This window comes from Vombatus ursinus, unplaced genomic scaffold (genome assembly GCF_900497805.2).
Source record: "Vombatus ursinus unplaced genomic scaffold, bare-nosed wombat genome assembly UNPS02014773.1, whole genome shotgun sequence".
NCBI lineage: Eukaryota > Metazoa > Chordata > Mammalia > Diprotodontia > Vombatidae > Vombatus > Vombatus ursinus.
This window is the reverse complement of record NW_020954551.1, coordinates 33,139,840-33,152,153: the sequence shown is the minus strand read 5'-3', so window position 1 is coordinate 33,152,153 and position 12,314 is coordinate 33,139,840. Positions and strand designations below refer to the sequence as shown.

Here is a 12,314-nt window from a genome sequence, read left to right as displayed (position 1 = left end):
TCTTTCTTTCTTTCTTTCTTTCTTTCTTTCTTTCTTTCTTTCTTTCTCTAATGCCTGAAACATGGTAAGTGCATAATAAATGCTTATTGCATGATTGATTGCAGCTATGTGGAGTACAGAAAAAAGGACTGCATTTGGAACTAGAGTTGGAATCCCTCTTCCATCATTTACTACTAATGTGAGCCAGAGAAAGTCACTTAATTCTTCTAGGCCTCAGTTTTCTCATCTGTAAAATGAAAGCGTTGAGATAGAACAGGGGTTCTTAACCTTGGGTTCCTGTACTTGTTTTTAAACAACATTTTGCTAACTGTATTTCAATATAACTGATTTCCTTTGTAATCATATATATATTTTTTATGCATTTAAAAACATTCTCTTGAAGAGGGAGTGCTAGGCTTCACCAGACTGCCCAAGGGGTCTAGGACACACAAAAAAGGGTTAAGAACCTCTGCTAGAGCTGACTTTGAAGATCTCTTCCAGCTTTCAATTTCTGATCCTAGGATCCTGGCTTTAAAATTCCATGGCCCATCTGTGAAGTTGACGAGCTGAATGAGATCTCATCAAGTCGATGAGTTAGGGGAGGGAGTTAGGAGTGTGCTGACTTTGCCAACTTCTTGACTTGGGGAATAAAAAATTCCTTTCAGCAAATTGAGCCAGCTCTGGAGCCCTACCTTTAGATGAACCCACATAAAATCTTGGCTCTCAGCTCCGCCTTCCTCTTGGAGGGCAGAGCCCTCCTGACATTAAATTACTGAGCCTTGCAAAGTATCTCTACCAGCTCCTGGCACTGACCTGTCTTCCAGGAAGCTATCAGTTATTGCATAGAGACTATTCAGGTGATTGGTGATATCACTCCAGTAAACAGCTTAGTGAAATTAGCCCACTGCCTGACAGCATTTAATTAACCCCTTGCCAGCCACATTTATCCAAGCTTGCTTGGAATGGATTTTTATCTGCTTATTGTTCTATTGCTTCACTGCCTTCTATGACTTTTTATGACATTGGATAAAGTCCAAAGTCCTCAGAATGGCAATTTCAAGGTCCCTTGCAATTGGGCTCTGACCCATGGTTCTAACTTTGCCTCTGCTTATTCCTCCACATGGAATAGCTAGGCTGGTCTCATCCCTGTCTTATAATGCAAAGAACACTGAAATGAAAGTCAGGAGGCATGAGTTCTAGCCCTGACCCTGAAACTTACTTGCTGTGTGACCATGGACAAGAGGTTTCCTCTCTTGGGACCTCAAATTCTTCTACTTATAAAGTGGAGAGAGTTAGACTCTTAAGGGTTCTTAACCTGGAGTCTACAAAATTGTATCTTTAATATTTTGATCGCTCTATTTCAACATGATTGGTTTTCTTCATAATCCTAATTATTGGAGGTTTCAGGGGCAAGTCAAATGGAAAAGCTTTAGGGTCCAATGGAAAAGCAAATGGTAACACATCTTCTTTAATGCCATTTACATGGATAACAACCACGTCTATTTCTGATGTTAAACACTTTGACAATACCAATCACTCTCCATCTCCAGTAGACCTCTTCCTTCTAACAAGGAACTATGATTAAGGCAAACAAAATGTTGGCCTTGTCTGACAGCCTGCACCAACCTCCAAATCCACATTCTGACATCTCTGTAATGAGGGGAGGGAAGGGCAGGCTTTACCTTCAGTGGTCCCCTGACCTCATTCATAACTGGTCATTGATCAGAGTTCTGAAGTCTGGCATTATTGCTTCCCTTTCTGTTATTACAATCATTATACAAACGGTTCTCCTGGTCCTGCCTACTTTGTTCTACATCAGTTCATACAAATCTTCCTTTGAATTCTCTGAATTCTTTGTATTCATCGTTTTTTACAGCTTCATAATATTTCATGACATCCCAATGCCACAATTTGTTCAGCCAAGGCGTACGGTGGCAAGAGTGTTGAACTTAAGGTCACAGGATTTGAGTGTGAATCCTGCTCTGCTACTTAGTATCCCTGGGCAAGTCACTTAACTTCTGTAGACCTCAGTTTCTTCATTTGTAAATAGAATGGGTTGAACCCCTGACTGGCATTGCAGGTCTAGGTCTATGATCTTTATGATCTCCCCAATTAATGGGCAATCACTTGCCTTCTATTTCTTTGCTATTAAAATAAGTGGTACTATAGATACTTTTGTATATATCGCATTGCCTATCCATTTCCCAAAGCTATGGCATCCCCACGATATGTTCTGGGGTATATTGGATTGAGCTCAGATGGATCTGGGGTGATATATTTAGAGTCAGAAGATGTGTCAGAGATCATCCAATCCAAAACTCCTCTTCATTTTACAGATGAGAACATTGAGGCTCAGAGAGTACATGCAATTGCACAAGGCTACATAGATAGGGAATGGCAGGATGGAGGACTCCTTGACTCCAAATACAGTTCTTCCTACTTTCTCATGCTGCCTGGCTGCCATCAATGGCAGGCCTGAAGGCAGGAAGACCTTAGTTCAAATCTGGCCTCAGACACTTACTAGCCACGTGACCCTGGGCAAGTCACTTAGCTCTGTTTGCCTCAGTTTCTATATCTGTAAATGAGCTGGAGAAGGAAATGGCAAATCACTCTGGTGTCTTTGCCAAGAAAACCCCAGAAGGGGTCACAGAGAGTTGGACGCGACTGAGCAACAACAATAACAACAAATTTTCTCTTAACTTAGGACCCTTCCTTCAACCTTAGGAAGCCTGATGAGTGAATAGGAGAAAAGCCAAAGTGGGAGGAGCAGCTCAAAGAGAGGAGGACTGCAATGGATCCTGGGGTTATTATCTGGTCCCTTTCCTTTAAATTATAGCTGAGGATGGGAAGGGATGGAGAAAGGGCTGAGGTGAGAGAGTACAAGCTATCAAATCCCGATTTGTTGTGAAACATTCTACGAGGAGTTAAGGTTCCCTCCAGCATCCCCCTTGTCCCTTGGTATATTTCACAGTAGGGGAAGCTTGCTACATCAGAGATGTTCAGGTCCTAGGCAGCTGATTCTGGAGTAGAGAGGGTGGTGGGTATTGCCACTTCCATAATGACAATAGATGATATTTATATAGTGTTTTAACATTTAAAAATGCTTCATATACATTATTAAGTGACAGATTTAGATCTAGAAGGGATCTAAGAGGTCTTTTAGTCCAACCCCCCCCATTTTACAGATAGGAAAATGATGCCCAGGAACGCGAATTGACTTATTCTGAGGCCTTCCAGATAGTAAGTAGCAGCATTGAGATTTGAACCCAGGTTCTTAGATTCCAAGTCCAGTACACTTTCTGCTTTTCATCCTAAAACAACTTTAGAGTATGAGGTGAAAGTATCTATAGGTATGGGATGGGGGTGGGGGCAGTGTGTCATGGTACAGTGATAGAGTTCTGAGCTTGGAGTCAGGAAGACATGGCTTTAAATCTCCCCTCTGATACTCACTGGCTTTGTGACTGTGGGAAAGTCAGTTCACTTCTCTGAGGCTCTTTTCTTATCTATAAAGTGGAGATAATAAAACCTGTAGCACCAACCTCTATCTCATTGGGCTGATGGGAGCCTCAGATGAGCTAATGTACAATTGTAGACTTTTAAGTGCTATATTAACGTCGGCTGCTATTATCTTCATCTTACAGACGAGGAGATGGAGAGTCAGTTAGTGTGTGTGTCAGATGAGTCCAAAACTCTTACCGCTATTGCACATGGCCTTTCCTTCCACGTGTATGCCACCAGCCCATCCCCCCCTTTCCCTTCTTCCCTCTCCTCTCTCCTACCTGCTGATGTACAAGATTTGGAACTTCCTCTTTCTTTACCTTTACAGTGGTCAAAGAGCATTGCAGGACCTTGGAAGAGCCCGCTTTTGGGAAAAGCAAGATAGGGTGCATGAAAGTGCCATAAAAGTACATATAAATTATCTAAACCCAAGGTGGTGGTTATTATTATTTCCTTCTTGGATCAGGGCCTTCTGAATAAAGTAAAACAGGTCTGTCAGGTTATCTCTGATCATAAGCTGTACCTCTCCACACTGCCAGATGCTCATCATTTTTAGAGGCACCGACTATCGGTCTAAGGGCAATCCGTCTCCTGAATCCCAGAGTCTCTGACTTGGAAGAGAGTGACGTCTAAGGCTGCCTGGTCTGTACCTGAAGCACTGTCTCCTCCACAAAACCCCCACCAGGTGGATCATCAGCCTTTGCTTTGAAGCTCTCCAGAGAAGGGCCACTCCCTCCCTCCCTCCCAGGGCAGCCATTTCTACTTCTGGATGGCTGTAATTAAGAAATTTTTTCCTCGATCAGCCTCTGGCCAACTTGCACCCTTAGCTCTTAATTCTGCCATCTGGGGTCAAACAAAACCAGTCTAATTCTTTGTCCACATGACTCCATTTCAAATACTTTACGATTACTCTCATGTTTTAGATAAAGCTCATCTTCTTCAGCTAAAACGTTCTCAGTTTCTTCCACGAATCCTTGTGTAGCATGAAGTTTACGCCTTTACCATACTGGTCGATTTTTATCTGTGCAGCATTACTTGTATACGTCCCTTTCTCTCATCTCATCCCGCCACTATCCTGGTACAGGGTTTCATCACCTAGACTATTGCAGTTATCTGCTGGTTGGTCTGCCTGCCACAAGTCTCTTCCCATTCCAGTCCATCCTGCATTCAGCTGTCAAAGTGATCTACTTAAGCACAGGTCCAGTCATGTCACCTCACTATTGAATCAATTCCAGTGGCTCCCTATCATTTTCAGGATCAGCTATACAATTTTCTGTTTCACTTTTAAAGCCCTTCGTGATGGAGATCACTGACACAGTGTCTCAATAGTTTGTTCAGATTTATTAACTTAAACTCATTAGGGAAAGCTGTGTAGTCTTATTTATCTCAGATTTCAACTCCCTTCTAGTCAGTTTTGCTCTATCTTTTGTAGGGATCATTCTGTTTGGGAAACAACCAAATCAGCAGCAATATAAGAACTGGGTGTTTCTGCCTTCTTTCAATTATCATTGGTATTTCTGCTGCCTTTGGAGGACCTAGAGAGTTTCTTTCTTTTTTTTTATTAGTTTATTTTGATTTGTCAACAATCACTTCCAGAAGCTTTTGAGTTTTAAATTTTCCTCCCCCCCCTTCCCACCTCCCTCCCCAAGATGGTGCATAATTTGATATAGGCTCAACATATACATTCCTATTAAACATTTTCACATTAGTGATGTTGTAAGGAAGAATTAGAACCAATAGGAGGAACCACCAGAAAGAAGAAACAAAGCAAAACAGAAGAAAAAAATAGCAAATAGTATGCTTCAATCTGCATTCAAACTCCATGGTTCTTTCTTTGGTTGTGGATAGCATTTTCCAACTTGAGACCTTTGGAGATGTCTTAGATCCTTGCATTGCTGAGAAGAGCTAAGTCTATCAACGTCAGTCATCACAGAACATGGCTATTACTGTGTACAATGTTCTCCTGGTCCTGCTTATTTCACTCAGCATCAGTCCATACAAGTTTTTCCAGGTTTTTCTGAAGTCTGCTTGCTCATCATTTCTTATAGCACAATAGTATTCCATTACATTCGTATACCACAACTTGTTCAGCCATTCTCCATTTGATGGGCATCTTCTTATTTTCCAATTCTTTGCCATCACAAAAAGAGCTGCTATAAGTATATTTGTATATGTGGGTCCTTTTCCCATTTGTATGATCTCTTTTGGATACAGCCCTAGAAGTGCTATTGCTGGGTCAAAGGGTATGTACATTTTTATAGCCCTTTGAGCATAGTTCCAAACTGCTCTCCAAAATAGTTGGATCATTTCACAACTCCACCAACAATGCATTTGTGTTTCAATCTTCCTACATCTCCAACATTTATCAGTTTCCTGTTTTATCATGTTGGCCAATCTGATAGGTGTGGTGTGGTACCTCAAAGTTGTTTTGATTTGCTTTCTCTAATCAATAGTGATTTAGAGCATTTTTTCATATGACTATAGATGACTTTAATTTCTTCATCTGAAAACTGCCTACTCATGTCCTCTGACCATTTATCAATTGGAGAATGACTTGTATTCTTATAAATTTGACTTAATTCTTTACATATTTTAGAAATGAGGCCCTTATCAGACTCACTGGTTGTAAAAATTCTTTCTCAATTTTCTACTTCCCTTCTAATCTTGGTTGCATTGGCTTTGTTTGTGCAAAGCAAAGGGGACCTAGAGATTTTCATAGAAGAAACAAAGTCAATCGTGTTAGAAAGCAACACCTTGTATCATAGAGAGAATTTACATTATATGACAGAGGGAACTTGATTTTTAGACACTCAGAGCGGCACGGGGAAAGGGGATCAAAGAGGACATGAGAGATGTGTTGGTATGAAAATGACCTGAAAGACAAAGGGTACAACTAGATCTCTAGAGAGGGTATTATATAGGGTCCCCACTTCACCTGGGATGGTCACAGGATCATAGAGTTAAGGCTGAAATGGATCTCCTAAGGTTATCTGGTCCAGCCTCTTCATTTTTTTGGGGGGTGAATGGGGGAGGCAATCAGGGTTAAGTGACTTGCCTAGGGTCACACAGTTACTAAGTGTCTAAGGCCAGATTTGAATTATTCCAGGGCCCATGCTCTATCCACTGCACCACCTAAATGCCCCTACCAAGCTCTCCATTTTACAAATGATGGAATTGAGGGCCAAGGTTAAGTGACTCTCCCAAGGTCACCTAGGTAGCAAATGGCAGAGTTGGGATTTATCCTCACATCAGATTTTCAGGAGGGAGGACATTGGTGATCTAGGCTAAAAGCTTCCTGCTGCCATAGCAACCAGGCTCTTAGTTACTCTACCATTTTTTTTTTTTCCTGCAGATTATTTAGGCTGTCCTGCACAATAGTGTTGGGCTTGGCTGTGAAAGAGGGATAAGTTTCTTATAAGGAGGGTCAGAGTCTTGATCAAATGTATACGATTAATTTCCCACTCCCAGTGTCACAGATGGAGAGATGCCAACCATAGGAGACTGAAGTATCTAGCGTCGACTTTCATGTAGAATAATAGCAAGCACTTACAGAGTCTTCAAGGTTTGCAAAGCGCTTTACTTATATTCTCATTTGATTCTCAAAATAGCTGTGGGAATTAGGTGCTCTTATTAATCCCATTTTTGCACATGTGGAAACTGAGGCATACAGAAGGTAAGGGACTTTGCAGCCTCAGTTCATTCTGAGCTTTAGCTTTGCTAACACTGTTCATATAGGACTATGCCACTCTTTTGAATCTGTTCTCTTTGCTTCTGTCTTTTGTAAATCTCTTTAAAAAACCAACAAACAAACAACTAAGCTGTCTGTAAGTGCATCCACATTGGTCTCTTTAGACAACTCTTCTTTTCCTCCTTATTAGAACTATTTATTTGCATATCTTCAGAATTTCGTAGTTGAGAGCTTTGTATTCATTCTGGACCTTTTGAAACTTGCTTTCCCCAATGTGTGTCTGACGGTGCCTGATTTTCCTGTTCTTTTCTGCTCTGAGTGCTGAGATGGGAGCATGTCCCCACTAAAGTTCCCACTGTTTCTACCTCAGTGATCAGTTCGTCTTCATTCATCAGAATCAGGGAAATCATTGCTTTCCCTTCGTTTTGAAGAATGAAATTATCAGTAAGACAAAGTCAAGAATGTATTAACTATGCTGAAAATTTCAAGATAACTGAAGTCCCCCATTTACTACTGTATCATGCTGCCATATCAGACTTGTGGTCTGTTTCCTGAACTCCTCATCTAATTCTTCCTTATATTCGGGTGGTCTGTTGTTTATCACCATGAAAATATTGCTTCTCTTTCTTCTTTCACTGATCTTCACTAAAAGGATTTCCACTGTGCTTTCCTGTTCTGGTCACTCTACTTTATCATATGAGTACATCTTCATAATGAATAAATCATAAGCCTTTATTCTCCATTTATAATTTTTACTGGTGAACACGGATCCTCAGCTTCATGCCTACAGAAAGGAATAACAATCACCAAGCTCATTAAATTGTGCTTCTTCTAACACTTTCATTTCCAAAGTTAACAATTCTGTTTATATAAGACCATCTGCCTTCATTGTGGGCTCTTAGTAATGTATTTACATTTTACAGCTGATGCGTTTTACCTTATGGAGTCAGGTTCAGCTGACACTCCTGCTCATAACTGTAATCCAAGCAGAAGGGCTTTAACAGAGAACTAACCTTGGGAATAGAAGTGTAATCCTTCCCAGCAGTTGCTTCTATTCTGCAAAGCAGGGAATAACATTGTTAGAGTTCTAAGTATGACTCATTTGTTGATCTCTAAGCTCCTTTTTTAAGTCAACAAACATTTATTAAGCACTATGTCCCACCTGCTTTTTTCAGAAGGAAAAAGAGAGTGTCTCCAGTAGACTGTATATTAAACGTTGCTTGGGATTATTTTTGTTTCCCCAGGAAGGATCAATACCTCCTCTCTCCTGTGAATTGTTGGTATCTCGTGTTGAATCAGACCCGGCGTGAGAGTAGGGACCACGCTACCCTCAATGACATCTTTATGAACAACGTCATCGTCCGTCTCTCCCAGATCAGTGAGGATGTTATCAGGCTCTTCAAAAAGGTGAGTGGGAGGTCAGTACTGGGAGTATTGGGTTTGTGGAAAAGATGGAAATGTCAGAGCTCTGGTCAACCAAATGTAAGTTATGAAAGATGCTAGATTAGACTGGAAGTGGGGACACATGTGGCTAAGGGGAAAAGAAGAGTACATTAGTCGCATAAGAATGCAGGTTGCTTCCCTTTTTCTGAAACACACTACTTCACTGGCCCATTAAACTCTTTCCTTGTAAGTCATATACTGACAAATTCAATTACCTACCCATGGGAATTACCCACTTTGTGGATTAACCTCAATAGTTTTAAAGTACTAGACTTCACTTGACCATAGTAGCTACTTATAATGAATCTAGTCTTCCTTTCCCTGTTGTCAGTTGATGGGTGCTTAAGGAGCAGAAACTGATTTTAATATCAACCCAAATAAAGTATAGTTAGCAAAGGAAATCTGCTGCAAAAAGATACATGTTCCAAAGTTAAGTAGACGTGACTTTGGGATAATATGTTGTTTTCACTACCTGTATCTAATTGTTGGCCAAATCTTGTTGATTCTGCATTTTCAGCTCTTGCATATATCTCTTTTCCACTCCCATAGCTACTGTCCCAATCCAGGCCCTCACCATCCTCTCTCCAATCCGTCCTCCATACCACTACCAAAATCACCTTTCTAAGACCCAGGTCTGACCACTGCTCAGAAAATCGTCACTGGCTCCCTATTACCTCTAGAATAATTTCTTTTCAAACCCCTCTGTTTGGCATTTAGAGCCCTTTGGCTCCAAATTCATTTTACTTCCCCTTCACATATTCTACTTTTTAGTCAAATCAGCCCATTTGCTATTCCTCAAACTTGATATTTAATTTCCTATCACTATGTCTTTGAATAGTTTTTTCCCCCATGACTGAAATGTACACCTTCACCTCTGTCTCTTAGGATCTCTAGTTCCAAGATTCAAGGCCTATAGGAATTCCTTCATGAGCCTTCCCAACCAACACAATGAATGTGTTTAATAGTATAGGTACTATTCTATACCCACAGTCCTCTGCCCCTGCAAAGAAGGGAGGGAGTCATATTTTCTTAATACTTTTCTATTCAAGATTTGTCACATTCTCTCTCTCCCTCTCTCTCTCTCCTTTCCTCTTTTTCTTCTTTCTTTCCTTCTTCCCTTCCTTCCTCTGACACTGTTGTAGCTTTTGCGTGTATTGCTTTCCTGGTTCTGATGACTTTGATTTGCATTAGTTTATATGTCTTTCTAGACCATTCTGAATTTTTTCTATTCATTGTTTCTTGTGGTGCAGTCATATTCCATTATACCCATGTGCTAAGATTTGTTTAGCTTTTCCCCATTTGAAGGGGATTGGCCATGCTTTCATAGCCTTTCATTCATATTTCAATACTTGAAAGCTTTAAAAGTACATTTATTTTTTTTTCTTTGATACTAATGTAGACTAACCTTTCCCTCAGATTTCATGGTAGTTCAGAGCTGGGTGTGGGTGGGTAAAAGAATAATACTCTGACAGCCTTTTAGCCTTGCTGAAGTTGACCAGGGCATTGATTGTGGGGAACTAAATACAGTTATGGCGGCTCCCTTATCCTGCATAGTTGCTATATATGTGTTCAATCCCTTAGTTTCTCTGCTTTTTTTTTTTTAACTATCTCGATACTGCAGTTGGTTAAAATATCATGTTTCCTTCCACCATGGAAGTATCACATCCTAAGGGCTGAATTCCTTCTTTCCAGTTGGTGGTATGTGGTTTTCTGGGTTTGTATGAATGAAGATGAGGGTCATACATCCTGAGATAGAATCAGTCTCTTTTGAGGACAGACTGACCTTTATCACCTTTCTCCCCATGTCTCCTGCCCCCCCCCTTGCCTTAAAAGACATGTGTTTACAGGGGCATCCTTTTCTTTCTAGCTCATCACCTTCCTTCAGGTGTCAGGCTTAGGAATAATGGGATGGTTTGATGAGCAGGGAGCACAGAGGAGGAAGGAAAGCCAATTTAAAATGTAATCAACCCTCAATTATCTCCAGGTGGATCATCCACACTGCAGATTATTTTTGGTATGTTTTTAATACCAAACTGACTTCCCTGGCTAGTCTTTGTGCTTGAGATGCTTACCTGCTCACTCCCCAAGTCCATGAAATACTAGCCAAGCTTATTATTTCCCTTAGCAAATTGTCAAGGCAGTGCACTGGAGGGGAGTGAACACTTGGGCTTGAGTTCCAGCGCTGACACCAACTCTCCAGGGGTCATGGAATTTTACATTTAGAGCTGGAAGGGCCCTCAAAGGCCATGCAGTCCAACCCCCTTATTTTACGGACAAAGAAACTGGGGCCCAGGGTTGTTAAATGACTTACTCCAGGCTACTCTGGTAATAAGGATCAGAGGTAGGATTTGAATACAGGTCCTCTGACTCCTGAACTAGTATAATGGTACTTGGGCAAGTCACCTCTACCTTAGTCTCAATTTCTTCACCTATAAAATGGGGTTAACTGTAATTTCACCACCTACTACTAGGTTGTTATAAGGAAAGTGCTTTGTAAATTGTAACGTTCTCAATATAAATGTGAACTGTTACTACTGATTATTTAGTACTAATTAGGAAGGCTAATTCATATATCTATATATGTGTGTGTATGTATGTACATATATGTGTGTATGTGTATATATGTGTGTGTGTGTGTGTATACATATATATGTATATAAAGTCTCCCTACTTAACTCTTCTCCCTCAAAATATATTGAGTCATATGAGAGAACAGTATTTGCAAACATTAAACACTATATAAATGCTAGCTATTATTATTATGGGCAGCTAGGTGGCACAATGGATGGAGCTCCAGGCCTAGAATTTGGAAGACCCAAATTCAAATTCGAAGTCAGACACTAGCTATGTGGCCCTGGGCAAGTCACTTAGTCCTGTTTGCCTCAGTTTCCTCATCTGTGAAATGAGCCAGAGAGGGAAATGGCAAACTTCTCCAGTATCTTTGCCAAGAAAACCCCAAATGGGATCATGAGGAGTCAGACACTACTGAACAACAACAGCAACATTGTTATTGTTATTATTGGAATGATTACTAAACATCTACCAATTTAAATTATACGAGAGGCAGCCTGTTGTAGTGGAAAATGTTAGACTGAGAGTCAGGAGAGACTAAGGTCTCAATGTTGCCTCTGATGCCTACTACAAGCTGTGTGACCCTGAGTGAGTCACTTACCCTCTGTTTGTCTCAGTTTCCTCATCTGTAAAATATATAGTACTTCCCTTCTAGGGTTACTGTGATGATCAAATAAGATGATTTATGTAGAACTTTTGCAAACCTTGAAACGTCAGCTATTATTTTTAGTACCTCTATACCCTGCCCCCTCCCTTCTCCAAATTCAAGCACAGATATTTGAGAAGTATTTACATTTAATGGAGCTAGGTGGCTCAATAGGTAGAGGGCTAAACCTGGAGTCAAGAAAAACCTGAGTTTGAATCCTGCCTCAGGTACTAGCTGCCTGAGCCTAGGTAAGTCACTTAACCTTTCAGCCTTACTTTACTCATCTGTAAAATGAGGATAACAGCACGTCTACTTCACAGGGTTCTTGCCAGGATCAAATAATATAGCATATATCAAGTGCTATGCAAACGTGCAAGTGTTATGTAAACACTAGCTATTACTAGTATTTGCCAAACCTTAAATTGACATATAAATGCCAGTTGTTATTTTTTTGTGTGCCTTCCTCCCCTTCCTCCTCCTATCCCCGCA

General features: G+C 40.7%; 1 protein-coding gene across 2 annotated transcripts in view; it reads left to right on the top strand.

Moving 5' to 3' along the window:
• Positions 1-12,314, top strand: part of SRGAP3 (SLIT-ROBO Rho GTPase activating protein 3) — a 274,861-nt gene that overhangs the window by 142,789 nt on the left and 119,758 nt on the right. For both annotated transcript variants that reach the window (XM_027864072.1, XM_027864073.1), the window contains exon 3: positions 8,410-8,572. In XM_027864072.1, the coding sequence (XP_027719873.1) occupies positions 8,410-8,572 (163 nt within the window). The remainder of the gene's footprint in view (positions 1-8,409; positions 8,573-12,314) is intronic.